Raw genomic sequence first — 24727 nt, forward strand, 5'->3', positions numbered from 1 at the left:
AGGTATCTGTTCTTTGTTATTTCCTTTTTCAAATAATGAGCCCATTTTGCTGTCAGTATTTTTACAAGTTTTTCTTCATTTCAACTTTTCCTTTTCTAAGTGTTGTTCTGTTCATGGTCTAGGTGCTGATAAATTTGTGTTTGTGTTTTTCTATGTTTTGTTTGAAGTTTTTGTTCCTTGAAGGATTAATTATACTCTTCAGTTCATGATACACCATCATTGTCCCTGCAAAGAAAAGCCCTCTTGTTTAAGTCTTTATTTATTTATTCCATCGTTACACTCTATCTCCACTCCCATCCCCACCCCCAACAATAAGCAATTTTCTAATGTGTTTAAATGTGTTCTTAGAAAATAGTTATTATTCAATAGGCATATATTTTTAAATGTACTCCAAAGCTACTGATTTATATGTCTCATTCTGTGTCTTATGTTTTTCACTAAGCACTGTTTTTCATCTCTATCCATCTTGCCAGATGCTAACATTTAATCTGTTACTGCATGCTGATGCCTAGTACTCCATGGTGTGCATTCCCCCCGTTGTACTCATCCACTCCTCCAGTGATGAGCACCCAGGCTGCCCATGCCACTACAAATAACCCTGCAGTGAACATCCTCATATTAGTCCCCTTCTGAACTTGTAAAGAATTTGTTTTATATTACTTAAGAAAGGGATTGCTGGGCTTTAGGGTATGAATCTATTTAATGTGTCCAAGTAATGCCAGCTTGCTTTCCAGACGTGGTAAAACCAGTCTTGCAGCAGATTTCCACATCGCTGACATCTGTAATTATCTAGATTTCTAGTTTTTGCTGGTTTGATAGGTATAAACTAATATCTTATTGTTGGTTCAATTTGCATTTGATTACTAATGGTTTTGATCAGATTTCCATATGCATATTAGCTTTTACCTATTCTTTAAATCCTGTTGATATCTTTTGCACCTTTTTTTTTCTCTTGGGTTGCTTTTTCCTGTTCATTTGCAGGAGGTCCATGTATATTCTAGGATATTACATCCTTGTCAGTTTTAGATAGAGCAAATATTTTCTTCATTCTGCCATCTCCCTATTAGCTTTGTCCATGGTGCCCTTTGTAGAACATAAATCTTTGTTTTGTTATCAAATCCCCCAGTTTTTGCCTTGTTTGTCCTCTTGAAGGTACTGAAATATATGGACTACTCTCTTAGTTATGCTTGCTCTCTGCCTGACATCTCTAAATCTGAGTTCAGTTGCAAGGTCCCTGTGGTCATTCCATCCAGTCCTCTTCATTAGACTCCAAAGTAATTGCACTGACTAAATTTCATTCTTAAGAGAACCCCATCTTCCTTGAGCCCTTTCCCCCTATAGAGTTACAGGCTATGAAAATCATATCTTTCAATTATTTGAAGTCAGGCTTCCAGTAGCACTGGACTGCATCTCACCTGACCTCCTTGGCTATCAGGAAGAACCAAAATGGCATTGTTACTTTCTTTCAAGATCTTCCTCACCCTCATTTTGCTAATCAATTCCCTCTTGGTGGGTCAGAGTTAGATCCAGAATCATTATCTTTGCTCTGCCATCTTCCTTCTGAAGGATTATGTTATATTAAATCAAGTTTCCCTCACTTCTGGAACTTCTTTGTGCCAGTTTCATGATTTGTTCCTGGAATCTATAATCCAGTTATCTGTTTGGGCAGACTCTGGCACATTTTTACAATGATGTCATTTCTTTTCCTCTCCTTTATCTTCACCTAAATAATTCCTTTCCTGTTTCCATTCTCAAGGGTATAAAATCCCATATAAGAGTATCTTCATGATGTAAAGTGCTACTCTGACTTTCCTTTTATCGTTTTCTTTTGTTTTTATTTTATTCCTCCTGCTTACTTTCTTTTGTCTCCTTCCTTCCTTCCTCTGTCCCTACACTTTTTCTTCATCCTTTCCTTTCTGAATTTTATAAATGCTGAGAGTAGGGGCTTATAAATACCGACTTTCTGTAGATCACAGCAGAGAAGCTTTTTCTGTCCCCACAGACATGCAGTGTGTATCACATGACTGCCAATTCCTTTCCAGTTGCACATCAGAACCCAGTTTTGTTTATTTGGAACAATGTTCTACACCTTTTCTCACTGCCATGTCGCAGTCATGAGTCCATTCTACCAAGTTTCTTTGTATCTGTGAGAAATTATTTTCCTTGTTGTATTTGTGTATTATCTGTACTTTGTGCACCGGTGTAGAGGCCATAAGTATTTTTTTCCCAACCCCTTTCTACTTACTTTTTCCAGAGAATTGAGATGCCAGCTGGGCTACTGCTTTTCTTCCAATGTCATACTTGATGTCCTCTGTAGTATGAAATTTTGTGGGTTTTCTCAGCATTTCTTTTCTTTTACCTTGTCTTTCCCACCGCTTGGCCCTCAAGATGCACGCACCCACGCACACACACACACACACACACACCATTCCCATTTCAAAATTGAAGTACTCTTAATTCAGTTGACAATGCTTACAGAAAACAGATTTTCCTTTCAATCTTCTGAGAAGCACTCTGTCCCAATTCAAGAACACATCATTTCCTTATCATTAGACTGTGAGCAACTTAAGGGCAGAGACCATGACTTCTTCGAGTCTGCTCCAGTGTCTACCACCTTCCATGATACACAGTAGGCAGTTGGTAAATACTTGCTGGCAGATTGACTCAGTCATGGTTCCCTTCTTGGATGTCTTTTTCCATCATGCTTATAAGAATTATTCACCTGCTCTAAAAGGAATGTTAACTTGCCCTTTTTATTCTTGAAGCTGAGCCGCCATAAGCTTCCCTTAGTATGTTATAACCACTTACAACAAAGTAAGGTGCAATACCATTTAATGGGGGGGAAAAAACAATACTGATTTATATAATTTAGACAAACAGGATTCTGGTCCTCATACTATCATTAACTATACAACATTGGGCATGTCATCTCATCTGTTTCTTAATTATATGCAATGACATCATATATATTCATTCTAGGAGACTATGCCTTTTTATAAAGTACTTAGGGGAGATATAAGGTAAATTCCCCCCCACTGAGGAGACTAAATGGGAGAGAAACTATTCTCAAAATAAGAGAAAGAATTTGCTTGTTACTCCAGAGCAGGCCGGAGGAGGAAGAGAGTAAAGGCCAGATAGGGTGGAGGAGCCTGTGAAAGACATAAATTCCTCAATGGGAACTTTCCTTGTGATCATTCCTCCCTCTATTTTTTTTTATTCAAATCTACAGTAAAAATTTTTAAATGCCTAGTAAGGTTGTATTTGTTATTGAAACCAGTAAAAGGGCTGTTTTATGTGTCCCAGGGCTGATAAGAAGTCAAACTGAGGCAGCTTGCATGGACTCAGGGGTGTGGATGCAGAAAGAAGCAAAAGCACAATAAACTATAAGATATTATAGAAATTGTATGGAATGCTGTGGAATTCTCAGAATTTGGCATTGGAATTTGGGCCAAATTTAATCAGATACTTTAAGAGACAAAGTAGTCTCTTCAGACATCTGAGTTATATATAAAAAGCCTATATGATCATCACTAAGATTTCTTTCAGCAGTAACATTTTTGAAGATTCTAAGATATGGGAACATATTTTTTTTATTCCCAGCTCTAAAATCCTATAGTTTTTCATTTATATATGTAAGGCTCAAACATTTATTTCCTGCCTATTATGAGAAAGTTTCCATTTCTACTGATTTCATCAATTCCAAACATACTCCCTCCCCTGCCTCCCCATTTTAGCATTTCTGAAATGGGATGTGTCTTATAATCAGTAATCAATGTCAGCTTACAATTACTGTTGGCCAAACAGCAGTCATGACAAAGTTGTCACTCCCTACACATGCCTGGGCCTAGTTGTTATTCTAGGTAGTATGACTGGAAATCTACAATCCCTTGATGTTTTCATTAATTAACCATTCAAGGCCCATTCGAAGGAATATTAGCCCTGGTTGTTGTCTGAACATATTCCTTGAATGCTTCTGACAAGATCAAAAAAGTCCCAGCTTTAAAACTTGCAGAATAGGTTTGTGGCCTGGAAGAAATTGCCAAAGACAATAGTGAAGCTCTTTTTTTTTAAGAAATGCTGCTTCACTAACACTCAAAATGACCTAGAGAATATAAATGTTTGGAAAAATACAGACATCAGCAACTGTGAGTCAAAAGTGATTCATAAGTGTCAGACTCAATATGAAGAAATTATAAGAATACCATAATGACTTTCAATTATATTTGTGTGCATTGTAGTGATACAAAAAAGTTCTATTTCTAAATAAGTCTAAATCAGCTCTTTAAACAGAATGAAAATTTAAAATAAAAGTGATGAAGTTTAATTGGCATTGGAATTTGGGCCAATTCTTTCTTAATGGTATCTAAAATTAGGGCACCTGGGTGGCTCAGTTGGTTAGGTGACTGCCTTCGCCTCAGGTCATGATCCTGGAGTCCTGGGATCGAGTCCCACATCGGGCTCCCTGCTCAGCAGGGAGTCTGCTTCTCCCTCTGACCCTCCCCCCTCTCATGCTCTCTCTCTCTATCTCATTCTCTCTCTCAAATAAATAAATAAAAAATCTTAAAAAATAAAATAAAATAAAATAAAATTACATGTCACACAATTGGTGGTGCCTTAAAGTCAATAAAATAAGGTAAATACTTAAGAGACTATAAAAATGAGAAAGAAGTTCCAGTCCTCAAGATACTCATAATCTGGAAGAGAGAATAACAAGCACATAAATAATAGAAGTAAGTAAAAATATAATAATTGTCCCCAAAAGAAGTACCAACAAAAAGATTTGGATATTTAAAGGAGGAAGAGATCACATTAGGAAAGGCTCCACGAAAGAAGTAGCATTTGAGAAGGGCCTCAAAGAACTGGTAGGATTCCAACTGGCAGAAACAGAATAGAGCAGGAAGAGTGAAGAGAATGAGCAAAGAATCAGATGTGGGAAGGTGGGCATTTCTGGGGAATGGTCAATAACTTATTTTGACTATAGGGTTTGTTAACCTTTGTGTTTTATAGATCCCTTTAAGAATTGGATGAAAGCAATGAACCCAATTCCTAGAAGTAAAAGCACAAATTCATAATCAAAAAGTTTTGCATACTATTTCTGGGGACTTCCAACATTTGCAGGTAGCATAAGAGAGAGAGAAGAGGGAAAAGCAGTCTTCCCAGACGCCCCGTGAGAAGCTGGTGCAGGTGACCAAGGCTGCAGAAATCCCTTTTCTGGAGGAGAGATTTACATCTGACTGAACTGGGGAAGAATGACTAAGAGAAATGGAATCAAGGGCCAGGAGGGACTCATCCAGTCTACTGGTCCAGAGATTTAAAAGAACTGGGATACCCTTGGGAATCATTTCTAGCTGACTGGATGATATAGGCTTCCAAAGATGGAATGGTTGGCTAGAAAATGTACCTGGGAAATAAATGTATGGGTAAAAAAAAGTATGCCAGGGTCTTACCCAAGAGAACTTTGACTCCCTACAACCACTGGATTTTCTACTTAATTCAGGAAGTAATAGGGACATGATGCAGATTTCTGAGGAGAATGAGTGTTCAGAGCTGTGGTTTAGAGACTAATCTTAAGGATTACAAGTGTGTGAGAGGCCGGGGCAGTCAGGAGTTTATTGCAGTTGGTTTTTATATTGTTCAAATACATTTTTTTATTCTGTTTCCCCCGCCACCCACTATTTGGCAAAGAGCCAGGCCTTTAGTATGCAGTTGGTAGCACTTGCTGAACTGAGCCATGAATTCACCGAGGGTCCCCTTGTACTGTCCCTATTCCTCGCCAGGTGGCACCATGACAGCGCCATTTACAGAGCCGACTTCCTTCTAGACGCACGGTGCTTCCAAGCAGAAAGGCTGTGTTTCTGTGAGGGAATCCACCTTCTGGGGACAATGTAGAAGTTGGGGGACATGGTAGTTGGGATAAAAGATTCAAGATTACTCCTTTTATTCTTCTATATCACTTCTTACTGTCGCAGAGTATCTTGGCTGAATTTCTATCCCTAGGCATGTTCACGTGGAAAGATGCCTAGGAAAACCTGCCTTTTCAAAGATGCAAGCAGTTTTCCATCTTGCCAGAAGTATAAAATTACATGTATTGGGGGAAGAACTGTTCCTTAGTTCTGGGAAAACTTCTAGGTGAGACATTTCATTACACATATCAAGGAGAGACCATAGTCTTTGGTGACACTGAGGCCACATAAAAGTGCATATTTATGTTAGAGGCCATTTTGCATCTCTTATAAAAATAATTATTTCTCTAGAACAGATTTTACTTGTACCAAGCTAAAATTGTAGCTTATTTCTATGAAGTTGTATGTCTTTTCATTTTGAGATTAAGAGCTAACCCTGAGAGCTTTCCCTTAGACTGATGAAAGACAGAAGTGCCAGAAATGGAAAGAATTATGATGAGTTACACACAGCATTGTGTTAGGCCCAGACAGAAAGTGCAGTGCAGTGCAAAACTTTTGGAGGGCGAGGTGCATCTCCTCACCTGTATTCATCAGCAGTGCTCTGGCAAATTCCCAAGTACGAGAAGACTTGGAAATAATGGGAGACAGGATTTTTAGCACAGATGTTGATATAATTTGAATTTATTGAATAGGTGGTGAATAATAAAATAGGTGGTGGGGCACCTGGGTGGCTCAGTCGTTAAGCGTCTGCCTTCGGCTCAGGTCATGATCCCAGGGTCCTGGGATCGAGTCCCACATCGGGCTCCCTGCTCGGCGGGAAGCCTGCTTCTCCCTCTCCCACTCACCCGGCTTGTGTTCCTGCTCTCACTATGTCTCTCTCTGTCAAATAAATAAATAAAATCTTTAAAAAAAAAAGAGAGAGAAAAAAAATAGGTGGTGAATAAACCAGATTTATGTGAAGATTTCACTTCACTGTAGGAAATGCTCTGGAGGCCCCAGGAGGCAGGAGTACCATACAGCGCTGGCTCAGCAGGGTCATCTCTTGCTTGGTATTCTTCAAGGTAAAAAGTCTCATTACTCTTTAGCTCAGTGATCCTTTTTTACTGAATTCTTACCTTTAAGAATTAAGGTGAAACAACAGATCTCTCTAGAGAATGTTCATACTTACACACTTTAGCATTTGATTTCAAGAGGCTTTGGCCCCCTGAAGTTCAATAATAACCCTGTCCATGAGTCCCAGGTTAGGTATCTCACCTGAAACTCACTCATCAGGAGCATCCCAAAGGAGAAATGCAAGGGAAGGACAGGGAAGAGGGAGAAATAAGGCGGTGGGAGACACCTGTGCTGGACCCCTAGGAGATGCTGGTGCAGGTAACTTTAAAGAGCTGAAGAATTGCTTTTTCTGGGGAGATTTTTATCTGGTCTTGGGAGGAGTAGCCAGAGAACTTCTGGGAGGTCCTGGGCTAAGGGACTTATGACACATTTAGGACAGTGGGCATAGGAAGGGGAACTGAAATGGAGCCAAAGGGTAAAGAGCTCAACCAGACCTTTCTATAGAAGCTAAAGGGCTTAGCTGCCTTGGGATTCATGTCAGACTCTGCAGAAACGGAGCTATAGGGAACAGGAAAGAGGCACAAGAATGGAGCTATGTCGGGGAATATCTGGGAGCTTTGGCTTCTTCCTCTCAAGAAGCAGGTCCAGAAGGCCATCTTCTCAGTGCCGTTATTACATTATCATCCACTAGACTCTGATGAGGGCCACAGACCAAAACTTGAACTACAATTTCTTGTTCTCATTGAGAAGATGAAAAGGGACTAAAACTAAAATGTCATTTCCTTTTCAGGACTCTTAGACTCCTGACTGGGGAAATAAGGGACCCGAGGATCTAAATAATGGAGCAATTAGCACAGTGGTTCCAATTTAGGATTCTTTAAGTCAGAAGACCTGGGTTTAAGTCCTGGTTCTGCCAAGTACTAGCTGTGCGACCTTGAGAAAGTCTTGGCCTCTGTTTCTGGAACTGTTAAGTGAAAATAAAAATAGTGTTTATTTCTCACTGGAGATGAAATTGGACAGTGTCTGGCACATGGTAAGTGCTCAGTAAATGATAGCTATCATTGTTATTGGTGCTGAATGCTGGAACTATAACAAGAAACTATCTCCCAGCCTTTGGGGATACTTCCCCATAACTATGGTTTAGCTGCCCTCTCTAGGGCCCCAGCACACATTCCCCAACCACTGTACAACCCAAAGCTTCCTTTGGTCATCCTCTACAGGGCTGGCCCCCAAGACCTTTTTGGCCCATAGCTGCATGACATTTATGATGAAAAGCCCCATGTCACCTTGGGAATTTCATCATCCCCCTTTATTTGACTATCCTGAAAGTTAAGAGTTCTTTAGATGGGGAAGGATTATATAAAAAGAGAGCTTCTAGAACCTTCTCTAGGTAGTTTTGTTTTCCCAGAGAAGCCAGTCACTACCATCACCACCCCCATCCCAAGAGAACTATAAAAAACTAACCTTTGCACAAGAGTTCCTACAGGTCTTAGATATCTTTATCCCCAACAACTTCTTGTCCCCATTTTACACATGCAAAATTAAGTCTCAAGCAGCAAGCCAGGTTTCAGTCATTCAGTGTTGGAACCGAGATTCAAACCCAGATCTGTGGTTCCAGTGCTCTTTCCACCTCTCCACAGCAACCAGCAGCAAGAACACAGGCACACAGACATACACTTATGCACACCACACGCACACACACACACACACAGCACTCCAGCTCATTCTTCATCCCAAGGGCAGCCTTGGGAAATTCCATAGCCCAAGGGAGCAGACTAGAGCTGATGTCAGTCTAAGCTCCACAGGGAATACCTTACTGGCATTCTCCACTAGAGGCCTGAGGCAGTTATTGTGGTTTCTTTTGTGATGTGTCACTCTACTCCCAGAGATCCCGGGCAATCCCTCCAAACAATACCCACAATACCCCATCCCTAACCCTCCCATGGAACAGGTGTCATGCCTGCCATTCCAGGGCTCAGATCTGGAAGCCATCTCTCAGGGAGCAGGTGCTTCACTGAAAAGAAGTCACTTGCACATCCAGAGTTCTGCTACTAAAAACCCTAGTTAGTTTGGGAGACTCAACACATATGCTCTCCTTCTTCCCCACCCCCATCCCCCCATCCAGCTTGAGTTCAAGGTCCGGGATGGAAGGGAAAGTAGGTAGAGTTGGCAATGCACGTCCGACCAGGGCAGGGTCAGTCAACTCCTTGGAACTGGAGGCAAGGAGAGAGGAAGGAAGGCATGGTCCCTGCAGTTCCCCCTAAGCCCTGGTCCGTGTAGTGGGCCCAGAAGCCCCACCCTGACATCCCCCTAGTACCAGTCAGCAAGGAGGGGAGATGACGCCTCTTTATTAAGGTTAACACCAAGGAAAGCATTGAGAAGGAATACACAGCGGAGGAGAAAGGGCACACAGAGTCACTACTTGAGGAGGTGGGAGGGAGGCACATCAGTTGGGAACCTCAGGACAGCCACATGCTCCATGCCCTGGTTGTGGGGGAAAGAGGAAAGGGGAGGGGAAAGCGCCATGATAGCCTGGGGCTCACAGAAGGGTCTGAAGCCCCCTGACCCTAACACCAGAGCCACAAGCCCTGCCCCTCAGGGCTCACACACTACTACACAAGTTGGCACACATAACACACACAAGACATTATGGAGGCAACACCGAGAGGCAGCGGGCAGGGACAAATTGACAGGAAAAGGAACTGAAGTTAAGCGGGTGTAGCCAGGAGAGAGACAGTTTTTGGCTGCGGCCCCCAAGAGTCCCTCAAACGTCCCCTAAATCTGGGCTGCTGCTGAGCACCCCCAAGTCTCTGCCTGTGTACTGGGCTCTTTGTTCTCTAAGCCCCAGTGAGTGGATAAAGCAATCCCAGATGAAGTCAGTGACAAGGCAGGATCCGCTCTGCATGCAAAAATCCTAGAGGTTGAGCTATTATGTCTTCATGCACATTCATAGCCAGCTCCTCCCAGCCCAGGGGCCCTTGGAACCCCATTCACCCAGATTCCTAGGGCTGCATCCCTCCTCAAGCTTCCTTTACCAATCAGCAGCCGCAGAGATCTGTGAGAGGGAGAGGCTTCTGCAGAGCACTGAATATCTTGGATTTCAGCAGAAGGGGAAATTTTCTGTTGCCAGAACAGAATACCCCCAATTCCTTAATTTCTAGGTAAATCGTTAGAGATTATTTGCCATAGTCCTAGATAAGTCCTTTTTCAGAATAGAAAAAGCAGAATTTTATTTACACAATTCAGGGGTTCTCCTGTTGGCTGGGGAGGGGGAATGGGCAGGGTAGGGGATGGATGGGAGTCCAGAGATGGGCGCTTCCTCTCCCGGAACCTCACCTTTCCGCAGTTTGCTAGGTCTCCCTTGGTTAGGCAGAAAGAATTCTTGATGCTCCCAAAGTCCTTCACCCTATAAATCCTTTCACGAGGGAGTCTCTCTGCCTGACCCACAAGAGCAGCGGTCGGAGTGAAGCATGCTGCACCGCACCGTTCAGTCCCCTCGCGTCATGCACTCGGAAACCCAAAGCCAGCCCGGGAAAGTAGTGCCCCCTAAGAGTCCCCTCACAGAGAGGCCTCGCCCTCCAGCTGCAGCAGGGTAATGTCGGGCAGATCGAGGGGCTCCACAAGTGGCCCGTCCCCCCCAAGGAGACCAGCACAGGGGCTCTCGGGGCGCTCACAGTGACTAGTGGGTGTGGTGGAACTGGGCATCTCCTTCTCTTCTTCATCGTCGTCCTCATCCTCGTCCTCAGGATCGCGACCCAGCAAACCGCTGTCCCCGATCCCAGGCGAAGAGGTCTCCGGCTCCTGGGGGGCACCGGGGCAGCTCACCTTGCCGCCGACCACGCCCAGACCGCCCTGGCGGGGCGCCGTGGTCATAATCTGGCACATGGAGACGATGGCCCGCTGGTTGGCGCACACGTCGTCCGAGAGCACCTGGATGTGCGAGGCCTGCTCGTCCAGGGCCCCCCGCATGGCCCTCACGTCCTCAAACAAGGCCTGCAGCTGGGCCTTCAGGTGCTCCATCAGTTCCTTCATGCCGCCGTTGTACTCCCCGGAGATCACGTCCCCCACGGCCGGCACGGTGGACACCTCCAGAGGTGCCGGCATGTCGCCGCCGTCCTTGGTCATGATCTCCAGCGGACCGTCCTCCATTGAATGGCAGAAGCGGGCGGTGGCGGCTCTGGGTCCGGTCCAGCCCGGCCTCCGGCGTGGGGGGAGGACGGAGATGGGGGAGAGGTCCCCGGAGGGGCGGGGAGGAGCCGAGGGAAGAGGAGGCTCCCGAGAGGGGCCGGGAGCCGACGTGAGGAGACGAGTCCCGGGCGGAGGGCGCGGGCAGGATCGGGGGAGGCCGGGAAGAGCCGGCGGGACGAGGACCCGGCGAGAGTCCCAGGCCGGCGACTCTCCGGCTTGCCCCGGGGCGAAAGCGCCCAGACCTGCCTCGCCTCCTGAATTGCGCCCGTGTCAGCGCCGCCCTCCGGGCGCCACGAGCTGCAAGTGCCCGCGGGCTCTCTGGGTCACAGAAGCGCTCGTGGAGGGGCCCGGGTGGAGGCCGGCAGTGGGTACCGCTCGGGACTAACCCCGGCCATCAACGGGCAGCGCCCGCGAGTGTGGTTGGAGTGGCAGGGGCGGGTCTCCCAGCGGCGCCGCGGATGCTCCTCTGTTTCCAAGGCGACGCACGGCACGTAAATGACGTGTGTCTCCATGGCAACCAGGAAGTGGAGAGGAAAAGGAAGGATGGTTGCGAAGCTGCAGTGGGGCTCTGGAGTCTGAACTAGCGGGTGGGGCAGGAGGGGAGGGGACGCTGCAGTGGCCTCAGCTGGGCGGAAAGAGCGTGTGGCTGCGATGCTTAATAGGGAAGCATGAGAGAGCAGTTTGCTGCATAAACCTCCAGGTCAGGGAGAGAGCGTCCCTCCTCCAGTCTGGGTGCTAGACCCTGAGCGCAACTGCCTTGGAAGGATTTTTCATCCACCCGCAATCCTTTCTCAGAGGATGGCGCTAGAGCCGGGTCTTGCTACTCTGCCCTCCAGCCGTCCGCAGGAAAGCAGAGAGGGTGGAGAGGCCGACGCTAATAATCCCAGACCTGAGCTGGGGCGCGCCGGGCCTCCGCGGTGCAGAGGGTGGGGAGGGCACTAAAAGAGGTTTCCGCCTTTCCCTTCAGCTTCTGCAGTAAATCAGCCCTCTCGCTGTAGATAGCACAGAAGCTAAGAAAGGATGGGATTCCCTTCCATATGAGATGAGACCCAACCGTTCCTACCCTGGGCACTGGGAGTTTTTCCATGATGATGAAGCAAAGTACTTAAGTTTTGAGAACGAAAGCTCCATAAGGGCAGAGGTTTGTCTCCACGCCCTCAATCACGGAATCCCCAGCACCTAAAATAGTGCCTGGCACGTAGTAAGTAAATGCTCTATGTATTTATTGAATGACTACTTTAACAGGAACCACTATGACCCCATTCCCTCATCCAGAACTCTCCAGCCCACACACAGCTGATGTTAGGGGACCTGAATTCAATTTTGTTTCTGCCTTTTAATTCAGGGACCTTGGATGAATAATCTTCCTGATCTGTTAGGGAATTGGACTGGATAATCTATAATATTATTTCTTACCTGAATAACACTCTGCATCAGCTCACAGGGGAAAGGGTAAACTGTTAGCCATGCGTGGAAGGGATGGGTGGGGACAGTGTGTGTGTGAGGGTGGTTTCCCCTCCATAGGCCCAGTGTCCATGTACAGACACACTCTGAGTGCCTCAACCTTTGTGACAACTCCTTTCCCTATTTGAGGAGTGGAGTGGGAGAGGAGAGGAGGAAGAAAATTTGAATGTAATATATTTACAGATGACTTGAGATTGAGAAGCAAAAGCACCTGGGCAGCAGCATACTAACTAGTAATGACCCTAGTAAATTGGAGAAGCCAAGTGGTCAGAAACTAAAGATGAATTTCATACGAAGAAATAAATCTAAGGAGGGGAAACAAATTGTATCACTTCAAGATGGGGAAAGGCTAGGTATGGGTGAATGTTTTGTACACTAGTGGTTCCCCAATAGTCAACATGTTACCTTGGGATTTCCCTGGTTGCCTACTCTAGTAAGGAAGAGTGGGGCTAGCCCAGAGAAACTTTTCTAGCACTAAAGAACTGTTTGGTTTATGCCTATTTTACTATTATTAAAATAGAAATAAGTGGGGAAATAACCTAAACAGCAGAAAGTTTAACCTAAGGCATTGCTGATATAATAAAGTTTTGTGCAGCCATTAGAAATTTGGTTTCCCAAAATAAATATACGAACAAATTAAAAACCCTACAGTATGATATTTTCTAGAACAAATGATTCAGTCCTATTTGCTTGTTCATTCCTTTCTTCATTCCACAAGCTTGTGGCGCTCTCACCTTGGTTATCACTCCTACCTCCACCCTGTTCCCCACAGGTTATTCTTAAAGCTTAGGAGAAGACAGAAATGCTTTTCTAAGCACAGCTGAAATGGGCTGGTATTTACAAAAAGACTTTACTAGAAAAATATAGGAAAACTAGAAACAGAGACAACACACGCGCTCAAACACACACACACACCGCTGAGCTCACACAGCGTAAGTTTCTGATCATACTATAGCAAGCATGTTCTCAGGGCATATGGGTTCAACCCTGCTGTTCATAACAGGAGAACTCTTCTATAGCCAGAAAAGACATGACTTTTGGGTTTTTTGCCTGGGTCTGTTACTTTACATTCTTGAGCAGCACTTCACATGGACGATTTCATCTTGCCAGTTTTCTCAGCCTTCAGGTGGGTCCCTGCCTTCTACCTATAAAGATGACCCTGTCCCTCATATGGGGCCTTCCATCTTAGTCTTACTCTTACATTAACCATCGTCCCCATACAGTAGGAGCTGGGTTATGTCATCATACAGGGCTTTTTGCCACTATTGTTGAGGATACCATGTATGTCAAGGCTTTCAGCATGAGATTACCTCCTGCCGCCCAGGGGCACCGGCATGAAGTCTGCTGAGAGTACAGGGGGTCTGAGCCTTGAGGGAAGGGAAATTACTGGAGAAGCACGAAAGAACATGGGAAACAGGTGCAGAGATCAAGGGGGGTGGCTGATCCAGTCAAGTTCCAGGTCAGACATTTGAGAACTAAGGGAGGTGGGAACTGGGGGGATAGACTAGTAGCAGGACTTGAAAACGTGAGGAGGAGATGATTGGTGCATCAGATTCAGAACCAGATCATTTTAGGAACTCTGTGTGAAAATGGAACTAGGAAAAATAGAAGGGTCTAGCCGCTGAAAAATAAGGGGGACAGATACAGAGAGGAAGGAAGCTTTAGTTGGCTGGCTGGGTTTCAGGGCTGGGACCTCTGGACACCAGTGCCCTAGGGTTTGTTTAAGGGATCCATTCCCAAGCAAAAGGGGGCTGAATGGGCACTCTGGCCATGTCATTAGAGTATTCACACATAGCATGTGTGCCATATAGCAAGAAAAAAATAACCTCTTCTGCTTCCTGCCTTTCTCTCATCCTCCGGGAACTACGCTAGCTGTTCTATTTCTTCATCCCAGTCTCCTGAGCCAATGGGGGGAAGAGACTCCATGGTACATAGATACAGGTCTCCATCAGGTACACCTAGTTCCAAACATCACATTCTCACTAGGATTGTGATTACGCCAGTTTATCTCCAGTCTGTCTTTTATAGAGCTAGTGTACTTTTTTTTTTTTAAAGATTTTATTTATTTTTATTTGAGAGAGAGAGAATGAGAGAGAGCGAGTACATGAGAGGGGGGAGGGTCAGAGGGAGAAGCAGACTCCCCGCCGAGCAGGGAGCCCGATGCGGGACTCGATCCAGGGACTCCAGGATCATGACCTGAGCCGAAGGCAGTCGCTTAACCAACTGAGCCACCCAGGCGCCCAGAGCTAGTGTACTTTTTGAACTATAATTCCAACAGCCATGATGAAGATGCTCTCTTGACCCAAATCAAGAGTGATGATCAAAATCAAGGTAGAGCTGACTGCTATACTTAAGGTTCACGATCCCAGACAGTCCTCTCCAGATGTAAATTTTATGGCATAGAGTTGCCTTGGGGCCCATCTCAGCATGATATCACATTCAAAAGAAACACATCCAACAGCCAAAAAGAATTTAAAAGCACTTTAAATTTTTATTATAGTCTCTGGGGAAACTCTAAAGGAATTTGCATTCTCAGCACAGAGCAAAACATCTTAAACTTTTCTTCCCTCCTTCTCTACTCATCTCACACATCCTGACATAGCTGTAGCTCCCATTCCCTCTCCTTTCTCTGCAGACACCCCCAGACTTTCTCTCAAGCCTGCTTACTTCACCTCTTGGATGTATTCTTTTTCTCTTCTGTGAGAAGGAACTTCTTGTCCTTGTTTCAGCTCCTTTGATTTTGCCCTCCATTCTGCACAGGTACCCGGAGCATCAGCTGTCAATGACAGAGTCTCTTCCTAGAGGGCAAGAAAGACTGAGAATACTCATTCTTGTAGGTTTGGTCTGTCACACAGACTAAATATTCTCATCATGTGAGGGTGGTTTGTCTGGTATTCCAGACAAACTGTTTTGCTCATTTTCTCTACTCTTTTTTTTAAAGGTTTTATTTATTGATTTGAGAGAGAGAGAATGAGCAAGAGAGAGTGCACATGAGCAGGGGCAGAGGGAAAGGGAGAAGCAGATTCCCCTGCTGAGCAGGGAGCCCCATGCGGGGCTGGATCCCAGGACCCTGGGATCATGACCTGAGGTGAAGGCAGAAGCTCAACGACTGAGCCACCCAGGCGCCCCTCATTTCCTCTACTCTTACACAGAGAAATGGACTTGGTAGTTTGCAAGGACCCCGAACCATTATGAGACTTTGGCTGGAGAGGGTGTCCAAATGTCCCCAGTCTCAAGAGCTCTATTGTCATAGACATGGCCATGAGGTGAGCCACACACACACACACACACACACACACACACACACACACACACCGTCACCTAAGCCTGAGCAAGACTTTCAGTTGCTTGCTCTCTGCCCTCAAACTATTTTTAGGAGTCTTAAAAAGGCCACCCTCCCCCCCCCACACACACATTTCTTTCTCTTCCATATTAACTTTATTCAAAGCAAGAATTCCTGGGGCTCCTGGGGGGCTCAGATGGTTAAGCGTCTGCCTTCGGCTCAGGTCATGATCCTAGGTCCTGGGATCGAGCCCCGCATCGGGCTCCCTGCTCAGCAGGGAGCCTGCTTCTCCCCCTCCCTCTGCTTCTCCCCCTGCTCATGTTCTCTCTCTCTCTGTATCTCTGTGTCTCGAATGAATAAATAAAAAAATCTAAAAAAAAAGCAAGAATTCCTTCTTATGCAGTCTGAATTTCCACTGAAAATCACCTGTCATTCCAATTAAACCTGTTGTGCTGGTGTTCACCCTATCTCCCCTTTCTGCATTACAGCTGCTTTTGTGTCGACACTTGCAGAGACCTTTCCCCCCCTCACTGTACATTCAGTCATTTATCCTGTGCCACTCTGGCAGGACTAGTTCCAGTCCAAGGGTTGCTGAGTAGTTGGCCACAGACTGCCATTTGGAGCTCTGGAGCCAAACATGATGCCTGATACAGGGCTTCATGTACCTTCCATCCTTTCTATATATTTTCTGCCCCCAGAAAGCTGCCAGTAGCTCAGGGACTGCCCACAATTTCACATGATTAGAACACTGACGTTCCTGGTGTTTAATTGTAATGAGTATGTGGAGACCTACATCCCCTCTGCTTCACACTTGTGGACTTTTTTAGTGTTTGGGGGGAAATTCTCTTCATTGGAAACAGTGATTATGGAGAAAGGTTCTTTAGAGATGGAGCATGGAGGTGATGCTTGGGTATAATTTGAATCAAAGGTCTAATGGAAGAAAGGAAATAATCAACAGAGATGTGAGAGAGAAAGAAAGGCTAGAAAGAAGGATAGTACAGAGGATAGACAGCAACATCATTCCCTGATCCATGTGAGGGCAAGAGGTGGATGATGGATTTAAGTCAGATTTTTTAAGGGCTTCTTTTTTTTTTTTTTTTTCATGTTTCAAGTTTTTACTTAAATTCTAGTTAGTTAACATATAGGGTATTATTGGTTTTAGGAGTAGAATTTAGTGATTCATCACTTATGTGTAACACCCAGTGCTCATCACAAGTGTCTTCCTTAATCTCCATCACCCATTTAGCCTACCCCCCACCCCTCCAGCAACCCTCAGTTTCTTCTCTATAGATAAGTGTCTCTTATGGTTTGCATCCCTCTCTTTTTTTTCCTTCCCCTATGTTCATCTTGTTTTGTTTCTTAAATTCCACATATGAGTGAAATCATATGATATTTGTCTTTCTCTGACTTATTTTGCTTAGCATAATACACTCTAGCTCCATCCATGTTGTTGCAAATGGCAAGATTACATTCTTTTTGATGGCTAGTATTCCATTGTATATATAGACCACATCATCTTTATCCTTTCTTCAGTCAATGGACATTTGGACTCTTTCCATGAATTGGCTATTGTTGATAATGCTGCTATAAACATCAGGCTGCATGTGCCCCTTCAAATCAGTATTTTTGTATCCTTTGAGTAAATACCTAATAGTGCAATTGCTGGGTCCTAGGGTAATTCTGTTTTTTATGTTTTAAGGAGCCTCCATACTGTTTTCCAGAGTGGCTGCACCATTTTGCATTCCCCCCAACAGTGTAAGAGGATACCCCTTTCTCCACATCCTCACCAACATCTGTTGTTTCCTGTGATAGGTGTGAGGTTGTATCTCATTGTGGTTTTGATTTGTATTTCTCTTCTCATGTGTCTGGTAGTCATCTGTATGTCTTCTTTGGAAAAATGTCTATTCATGTCTTCTGCCCATTTCTTAACTGGATTATTTATTTTGGGTGTGTTGAGTTTGAGAAGTTCTTTATAGATTTTGGACACTGACCCTTTATCAGATATGTTATTTGCAAATATCTTCTCCCATTCTGTAGGTTGCCTTTTAGTTTTTTTGATTGTTTCCTTTGCTGTGCAGAAGCTTTTATCTTGAAGAGGAGTCCCAATAGTTCATTTTTGCTTTTGTTTCCTTTGCCTCCTGTCTAGTAAGAAGTTGCTACAGCCAAGATCAAAGAGGTTGCTACCTGTGTTCTCCTCTAGGATTTTGATGGTTTCCTTTCTCACATTTAGATCTTTCATCCATTTTGAATTTATTTTTGTGTATGGTGTAAGAAAGTGGTCCAGTTTCATTCTTCTGCATGTTGCTGTCCAGTTTTCTCAACACCATTTGTTGAAGAGACTGTCTTTTTCCCAGGATATTCTTTCCTGCTTTGTTGAAGATTATTTGACCATATAGCTGTGGGCCCATTTCTGGGTTTTGTATTCTGTTCCATTATCTATGTGTCTGTTTTTGTGCCAGTACCATACTGTCTTGATGACTACAGCTTTGTAATATACCTTGAAGTCCAGAATTGTGATGTCTCCAGCTTTGCTTTTTCAAGATTGCTTTGGCTATTTGGGATCTTTTGTGGTTCCATACAAATTTTAGGATTGTTTGTTCTAGCTCTGTGAAAAAATGCTGGTGGTATTTTGATAGGGATTTCATTACATATGTAGATTCTATGAGGCTAGCATTACCTTGATTCCAAAACCAGATACCACTAAAGGAGGGAATTACAGGCCAATATCCCTGATGAACATGGGTACAAAAATTCTCAACAAGATTCTAGCAAATCGAATCCAATTGTACATTAAAAGAATTATTCACCGCGATCAAGTGTGATTTATTCCTGGGCTACAAGGGTGGTTCAATATTTGCAAATCAATCTACATGATACTGTACATTAATAAAAGGATAAGAACCATATGATCCTCTCAACAGATGCGAGAAAAAGCATTTGACAAAGTACAGCATCCATTTTTTATAAAAACCCTCAACAAATTAAGGATAGAGGGAACATACCTCAACATCATAAAGGCCATGTATGAAAGACCCACAGCTAATATCATCCTCATTGGAGAAAAACTGAGAGCTTTTCCTCCATGGTCAGGAACAAGACAGGGATACCCACTGTCATGACTATTATTTAACATAGTACTGGAAGTCCTAGCTTCAGCAATCAGATAACAAAAAGAAATAAAAGGCATCCAAATTGGCAAGGCAGAAGTCAAACTTCCACTATTTGCAGACAACATGATACTCTGTGTAGAAAACCCAAAAGACTCCACCAAAAAATTGCTAGAACTGATACATGAATTCAGTAAAGTTGCAGGATACAAAATCAATGTACAGAAAACAGTTGCATTTCTATATACCAATAATGAAGCAGCAGAAAGAGAAATCAAGGAATCGATCCCATTTACAATTGCACCAAAAACCATAAGATACCTGGGAATAAACCTAACCAAATAGGTGAAAGATCTGTACTCTGAAAACTATAAAACACTGATGAAAAGAATTGAAGATGACACAAAGAAATGGAAAAACATTCCATGCTCATGGATTGGGAGAACAAATGTTGTTAAAATGTCTATACTACCTAAAGGGCTTCTTGAGAGTGATAGATATCTGAGATGAAGGAGCCTCAATTGCTTGGAGGACTTGAAAACTGGGAGAGTCTTACCTGTCTGATTTTAGCTTGGAAAGAAATAGATACTGGAAGGGAACATATACTTGAGACTAGCTCTGTGATATTTTGGCACCATACTATCCACGTTTTAACCACAAACCCAAAGTTAAAAGAGCCCTGAAGTGACTGTTTTTCAAAATAGGAAGATTGCCGAAATGCACACAGATATTTCTCTAATCCATTTCCTCCTCCCCATTTCTATAAGCAACACCATACTGCAGACCCTTGCTATCTCATGCCCAGAGGATTGTAACAGCTCTTTTCTCTCAGCCTTGCCTCTGCCCCTTCCCTTCTCTCTACTCCCTGTGCATCCTTCTCCCTGGCAGTGGTTAGAGGAATCTACCTAAAATTCAGATTTGAGCCTTTTCACAGCCCAGCTTAAATGTTCCAAAGGCTTCCACAGCTTCCAGCCTCATTTTTTCCCACCACTTTCTGCTCCACTGTTTACCTCCCAGATGCACAAATCTGCTTGTAGTTCCCATGCACCCAGCACACTTTCATGCCACACCCTACCTTTATTCACACTGTCCTCTATGTTTAACACCTTTCTTGTCTTTTTTTCCCTTTATTTTTGGACCCTTATCAGTTATGAAATATAACACAAATACATACAAGTAAATAAACATACATTTACAATTGAGAAAGGCAATAGATCACTATCTAGGAAACAGAAACAGATACTGCAATCATCTTCACTCCCCTCCCCAAAGTCCCCCACTGCCACGCTGGAGTCAAACTCTCTCCTTCCTATGGGTACCCACTATCTTGATTGTCATGATAATAATTTTTCACTTTTCTATATAGTTTATCACGCATTTACACATCCCTACACAATATAGTGTGATTTTGCCTGTTTTTGAATATTATATGGATGGAATCACAAGGACTTTATTCTCTTGAACTTTACATGAATGGAATCACAATTTATCTTTAGTGTTTTATGTCCTGCTTATTTTTCACAACATGAAATTTGTAAATGTCATCAATGTTTTTGGGGTACCTGTGCTTCATTCATTTTCATTGTTATACTGTATTCCATTATATGAACATACTGCAATGCATAAATATCTGTATTTACAGTTGCATTCTACATTTGTTTTCAAATGTAGCAATACTACTATGAATATTCTAGTACATGTCTCATGGTACACATAAGGAGCTTTTCCAAAGTAGAATTTTTCTGAAGTTTATACATATGGGTGGACTTGCTGATCATAGGGTATGCTTATCTTCAGCTCTACTAGAAAATATCAAATTGCTTTCAAAAGTGGTTGTAATAATTTATACTCCACCAACATGCCAAAAGTTCTCATTACTCCATATTCTCTCCCAACACTTGGTATGTCAGACTTCTAATTATTACCTTCTCTCTGATATAATCCCAAGTGCCTAGAACAGTGCCTGGCTCATAGTAAGCATGCATTAAATATTTGTTGAATAAATTCATATTTCTTAATTTCCAAATATGAGAATTTTCGGATTGTCATTTTGTTATTGATTAATAGCTTAAATTCATTGTAGTTGAAGAATACCTCCTGTTCAATATCAACTTTTCAAAATTTGTTGAAATTTGCCTAATAGACAAGTTTTTATTTATAATCATTACATATATATATAATGAAAGAATATGTTTTGCATTTGTTGGATGCCAGGTTTAGATATATCCATTAGTACAAATTTTTAAACAAATTTATAAGCTGTTTATAAAAATTTTCTATATCAGTGATTTTTCTGCTTATATTACAAGTTACTAACAAGGGGTTATTATAATCTACTATATTTGTGAATTTGTCCTCATAAATTTTTCTTTATATATTCTGATGCTATAAGTGTAATCTAAATTTTTTAATTGTCATAACTTCTAGTGAATTGAATCGTCTTTATTATTAGGTGGTTTTCTTCTTCACTACTTATGCTTTGTCTTAAATTTTGACCGACATTAATATAGCTCCACCTGCTTTCTTTTGAATAGGGTGCATGATGTATCCCTTTCCATTCATCTACTTTCAGCCTGTTTCCTTAAGTTTTAATATATTTCTGGTAGATAGCATATAAGTAGATTTTTGTTTTGTTTTGCTTTTTATACATTTTGGCAGCCTTTGTCTTTTATCTGGAGCATTTAGTCTAATTACATTTAATATCAATAAAATTAATATTTGGATTTAAACTATATATAGGGCCAGATAATAAATCTTCTAGGCTTTGCAAACCATAAAAGCCTTTTAGGCTGTTGCAAGTACTCAACTCTGCCAATGGAGCACAAAGCAGCCCTAGCAAATATGTAAATGAGTGTGTAGGGCTGTGTTCCAACTAAACTTTATTTACAGAAACAAGCGGTGGGCCAGATTTGTCCAGTGGGCCATAGTTTACCAATCCTTGCTCTATGTGTAATATGTCTTTTTTACCCGGCTACTTTTAGAAATGTTTTCTTTACCCTTGGTTTTTAGCAGTTTGATTAGGATGTGCCTTGGCATGTTTTCTTTAAGTTTATTCTACCTAGATTTCATGACTTTCAAATTTGGAAATTTTTTAGCCATCACTTTTTATTTGAATATATTTTTAGTCCCCAACTCCTGAAACTTCAGTTGCATGTGTGTTAAGCTGCTTGATATATTTCACAGATCACTTTTGTCCTGATCCTTTCTTTTTCAGTCTTTTTTCTCTCTGTACTTCATTTTAAATAGTTCCTATTTCTAGGTTTCCAAGTTCTCTAACCTTTTCTTCTATAGTCTATAATTTGCTATATCTCCTCCTGCAAAAATTAAAAAATTTTTTAAATTTGAAAATCATGATTTTGTTCAATTTTAAACTTTAAAATTTGTGCCACATAATCAAGATATTACTTGACTCACAATAATATTTTACATATTTAAATTCAATAAGTCACAGAATAAAACTATTTACTTAAACAATATCATTCTCTTTTAATAGAAGTGACTTTATATAAGAGGTTTGACTTCAAACTGTCTTACTATTCCACTCTTTGGCCTCTATTGTCCAGAGACAGGCACATTTAAACTCATTTCTTTTTTTTTTTTTTAAGATTTTATTTGAGAGAGAGAGAGAGAGAGATAAAGCAGGAGTGGGGGGAGGGGCAGAGGGAGTAGAGGGAGAAGCAGACTCCCCACTGAGCAGGGAGCCCAGGGCTGAATCCCAGGACCCTGAGATCATGACCTGAGGCAAAGTCAGACGCTTAACGGACTGAGTCACCCAGGCGCCCCTCAACTCATTTCTTTAATGAATATTTTGCAACAAGTTCCTGAAGTTTTCCATTTCTTTCACACTTGTAGAAATTCTTCCAACTGTAATAAACAATGATACTATTTCTTGTCTGGTTAGATGGAATTCATAAGTGGGCCCACTTTCTGCTATGTTTGCTATCAATTTCTCTGAAGAAAAGGCCTTCGAAGCAGGGCCCAAACCCTGACTCTGAATATTTTCCCACAGTTGACATTTAAACCAACAAATACAATCCATAATTTTTGAAACATTTCTATAATGCAACCTAAAGTCTGCCTTTAGTTAGCTTGCTCCTTTTTCTATTCCAAACAAAAATAATAATTCTTATAAAAATGCAAGAGAAATTATGTAACTTTATGAAGTATTTCCAAGAGTAACTTTGTCTTCTGAATCTTAAACTTCATTTCCACTAAACAGTTGAAAATTTGGGTGCTCAGAGAATGGTAGCACTTTAGATAAAGGCCTTAATTCTTTTAAGTAGAGAAAGTACAAGTTCTTGAAAATCCCATCAAACACACTGTGAAATTCTATAATGGGCATCCTCATTTCTTTTCCAAACAGGTATACTGTGAGGGCTATCTTGCACTGAGAGGCACATTAATGCTTGCAGGCAGTCTGGAGAGTAGTTTTGTACATGGACACCATCTGTGAAAAATGTTCTCTTCACATGTCCCTCGAACAGAAGCTAAAATATTTAAAGGTTTTAAATTGTGACTTGAAACAGTTGTCTTCATAGATGATGATATCCCCTATCTTCCAAGCATCTGGTCCCTTATAACTGTGTAATGTTCAGAATTAAGGACAATTTACATATTCAGTATCAGGATATTAAATGTCATCAGCTTCACAGAAGTGTTCTGGGGAATCATCAGCCTCAGGCACTGAAGAATGGTCTTCTGATTCCTCATTTAAAGATTCATCCATAGCTCTACGTCATTCAGCTTGTTCATATTCTTCAGTGAGATTAGTGCCTTCTTCAAAATACCTATAGCTTGCAGATTTAATTTAAACACTTGATTTTTAACTTATTTGATTTTACATTTTTATCATTTCTTACACTGAACTTATTTGCTTTATCCTATAAGATACATAAAATGTTTCATGATACCAGTGTTGGTATTAACAATAAAACTACAGAATGAAGTTTAAGATTCTTCCCAGTTTGTTTTGTTATTAGGATATATCCCACTAAGAAAGGTCAAAGCCCTGCGTTCAAAAGTCATGTGAAATGAATCTTTTTTTTTTTTTTTTTTGGTTGTGTTACCAATCACACGCTTAGGTTTACTTAATTTGTTTTCAATTTAGGGGTTGCTCTTTTTTTCTTTTTGATTTAATTTACTTTTTGACTATTTAAAATAATTACATGATTCTAAAGTCAAAACTACAAAAAAAGGTATACTCAGAGGAATCTCTTCCAATCCTACCTGCTGATCCTCGTTTCCCATCCCCACCTCCTATAAATAGCCATTTTTAATTAGTTTCTGGATGATTCTTTAATGTCTAATTTTGTACAAGAAGTAGCTACCACATACACCTTGCCTCACATTATTATGACAATCATTCTATAGCAATGCAAAGAAGTATTCCTATGTCTGTATGACTAGTCCACTATATACTATAATTTATTTAACTATTCAGTTCCTCTCTCTTAATGGCATTCGGGATATTTTGCCACTAAAAATAATGCCACAGTGAATAACCTTGTGCATATATCATTCAAAATTTGTGCAGATGTACTTTTAGGATAGATTCCTAGAAAACACTTATCCCCTACACTTTTAATTGTGAAGGCTTTATAGAATTTTAAATGTCTGGTAAATGTGCTTGCTGGGTTAAAGTGTGACTGCATCCATTTGTAATTTTGCTAGATAGTACTAAATTCCCCTCCTTGAGGGCTGTATCATTCTACATATCAGTATGTCTCTTT

At 42.0% G+C, this 24727-nt stretch overlaps 1 protein-coding gene and 1 pseudogene across 1 annotated transcript; both read right to left on the reverse strand.

Moving 5' to 3' along the window:
• Positions 1-7315: 7315 nt before the first annotated feature.
• Positions 7316-11635, reverse strand: CCDC184 (coiled-coil domain containing 184). Its single transcript, XM_032421027.1, has one exon. It carries the CDS (start codon positions 11103-11105, stop codon positions 10515-10517), a length of 591 nt encoding a protein of 196 aa, XP_032276918.1. The 5' UTR covers positions 11106-11635; the 3' UTR covers positions 7316-10514.
• Positions 11636-22794: 11159 nt separating this feature from the next.
• On the reverse strand, positions 22795-23799 carry LOC116642172 (annotated as a pseudogene).
• Positions 23800-24727: the final 928 nt, after the last annotated feature.

This window comes from Phoca vitulina, unplaced genomic scaffold, assembly GCF_004348235.1.
Source record: "Phoca vitulina isolate PV1807 unplaced genomic scaffold, GSC_HSeal_1.0 scaffold23, whole genome shotgun sequence".
NCBI classification, from domain to species: Eukaryota; Metazoa; Chordata; class Mammalia; order Carnivora; family Phocidae; genus Phoca; species Phoca vitulina.

Coding starts and splice junctions, on each gene's coding strand:
- CCDC184 (XM_032421027.1), bottom strand. CDS start 11,105: ATGGAGGACGGTCCGCTGGAGATCATGACCAAGGACGGCGGCGACATG.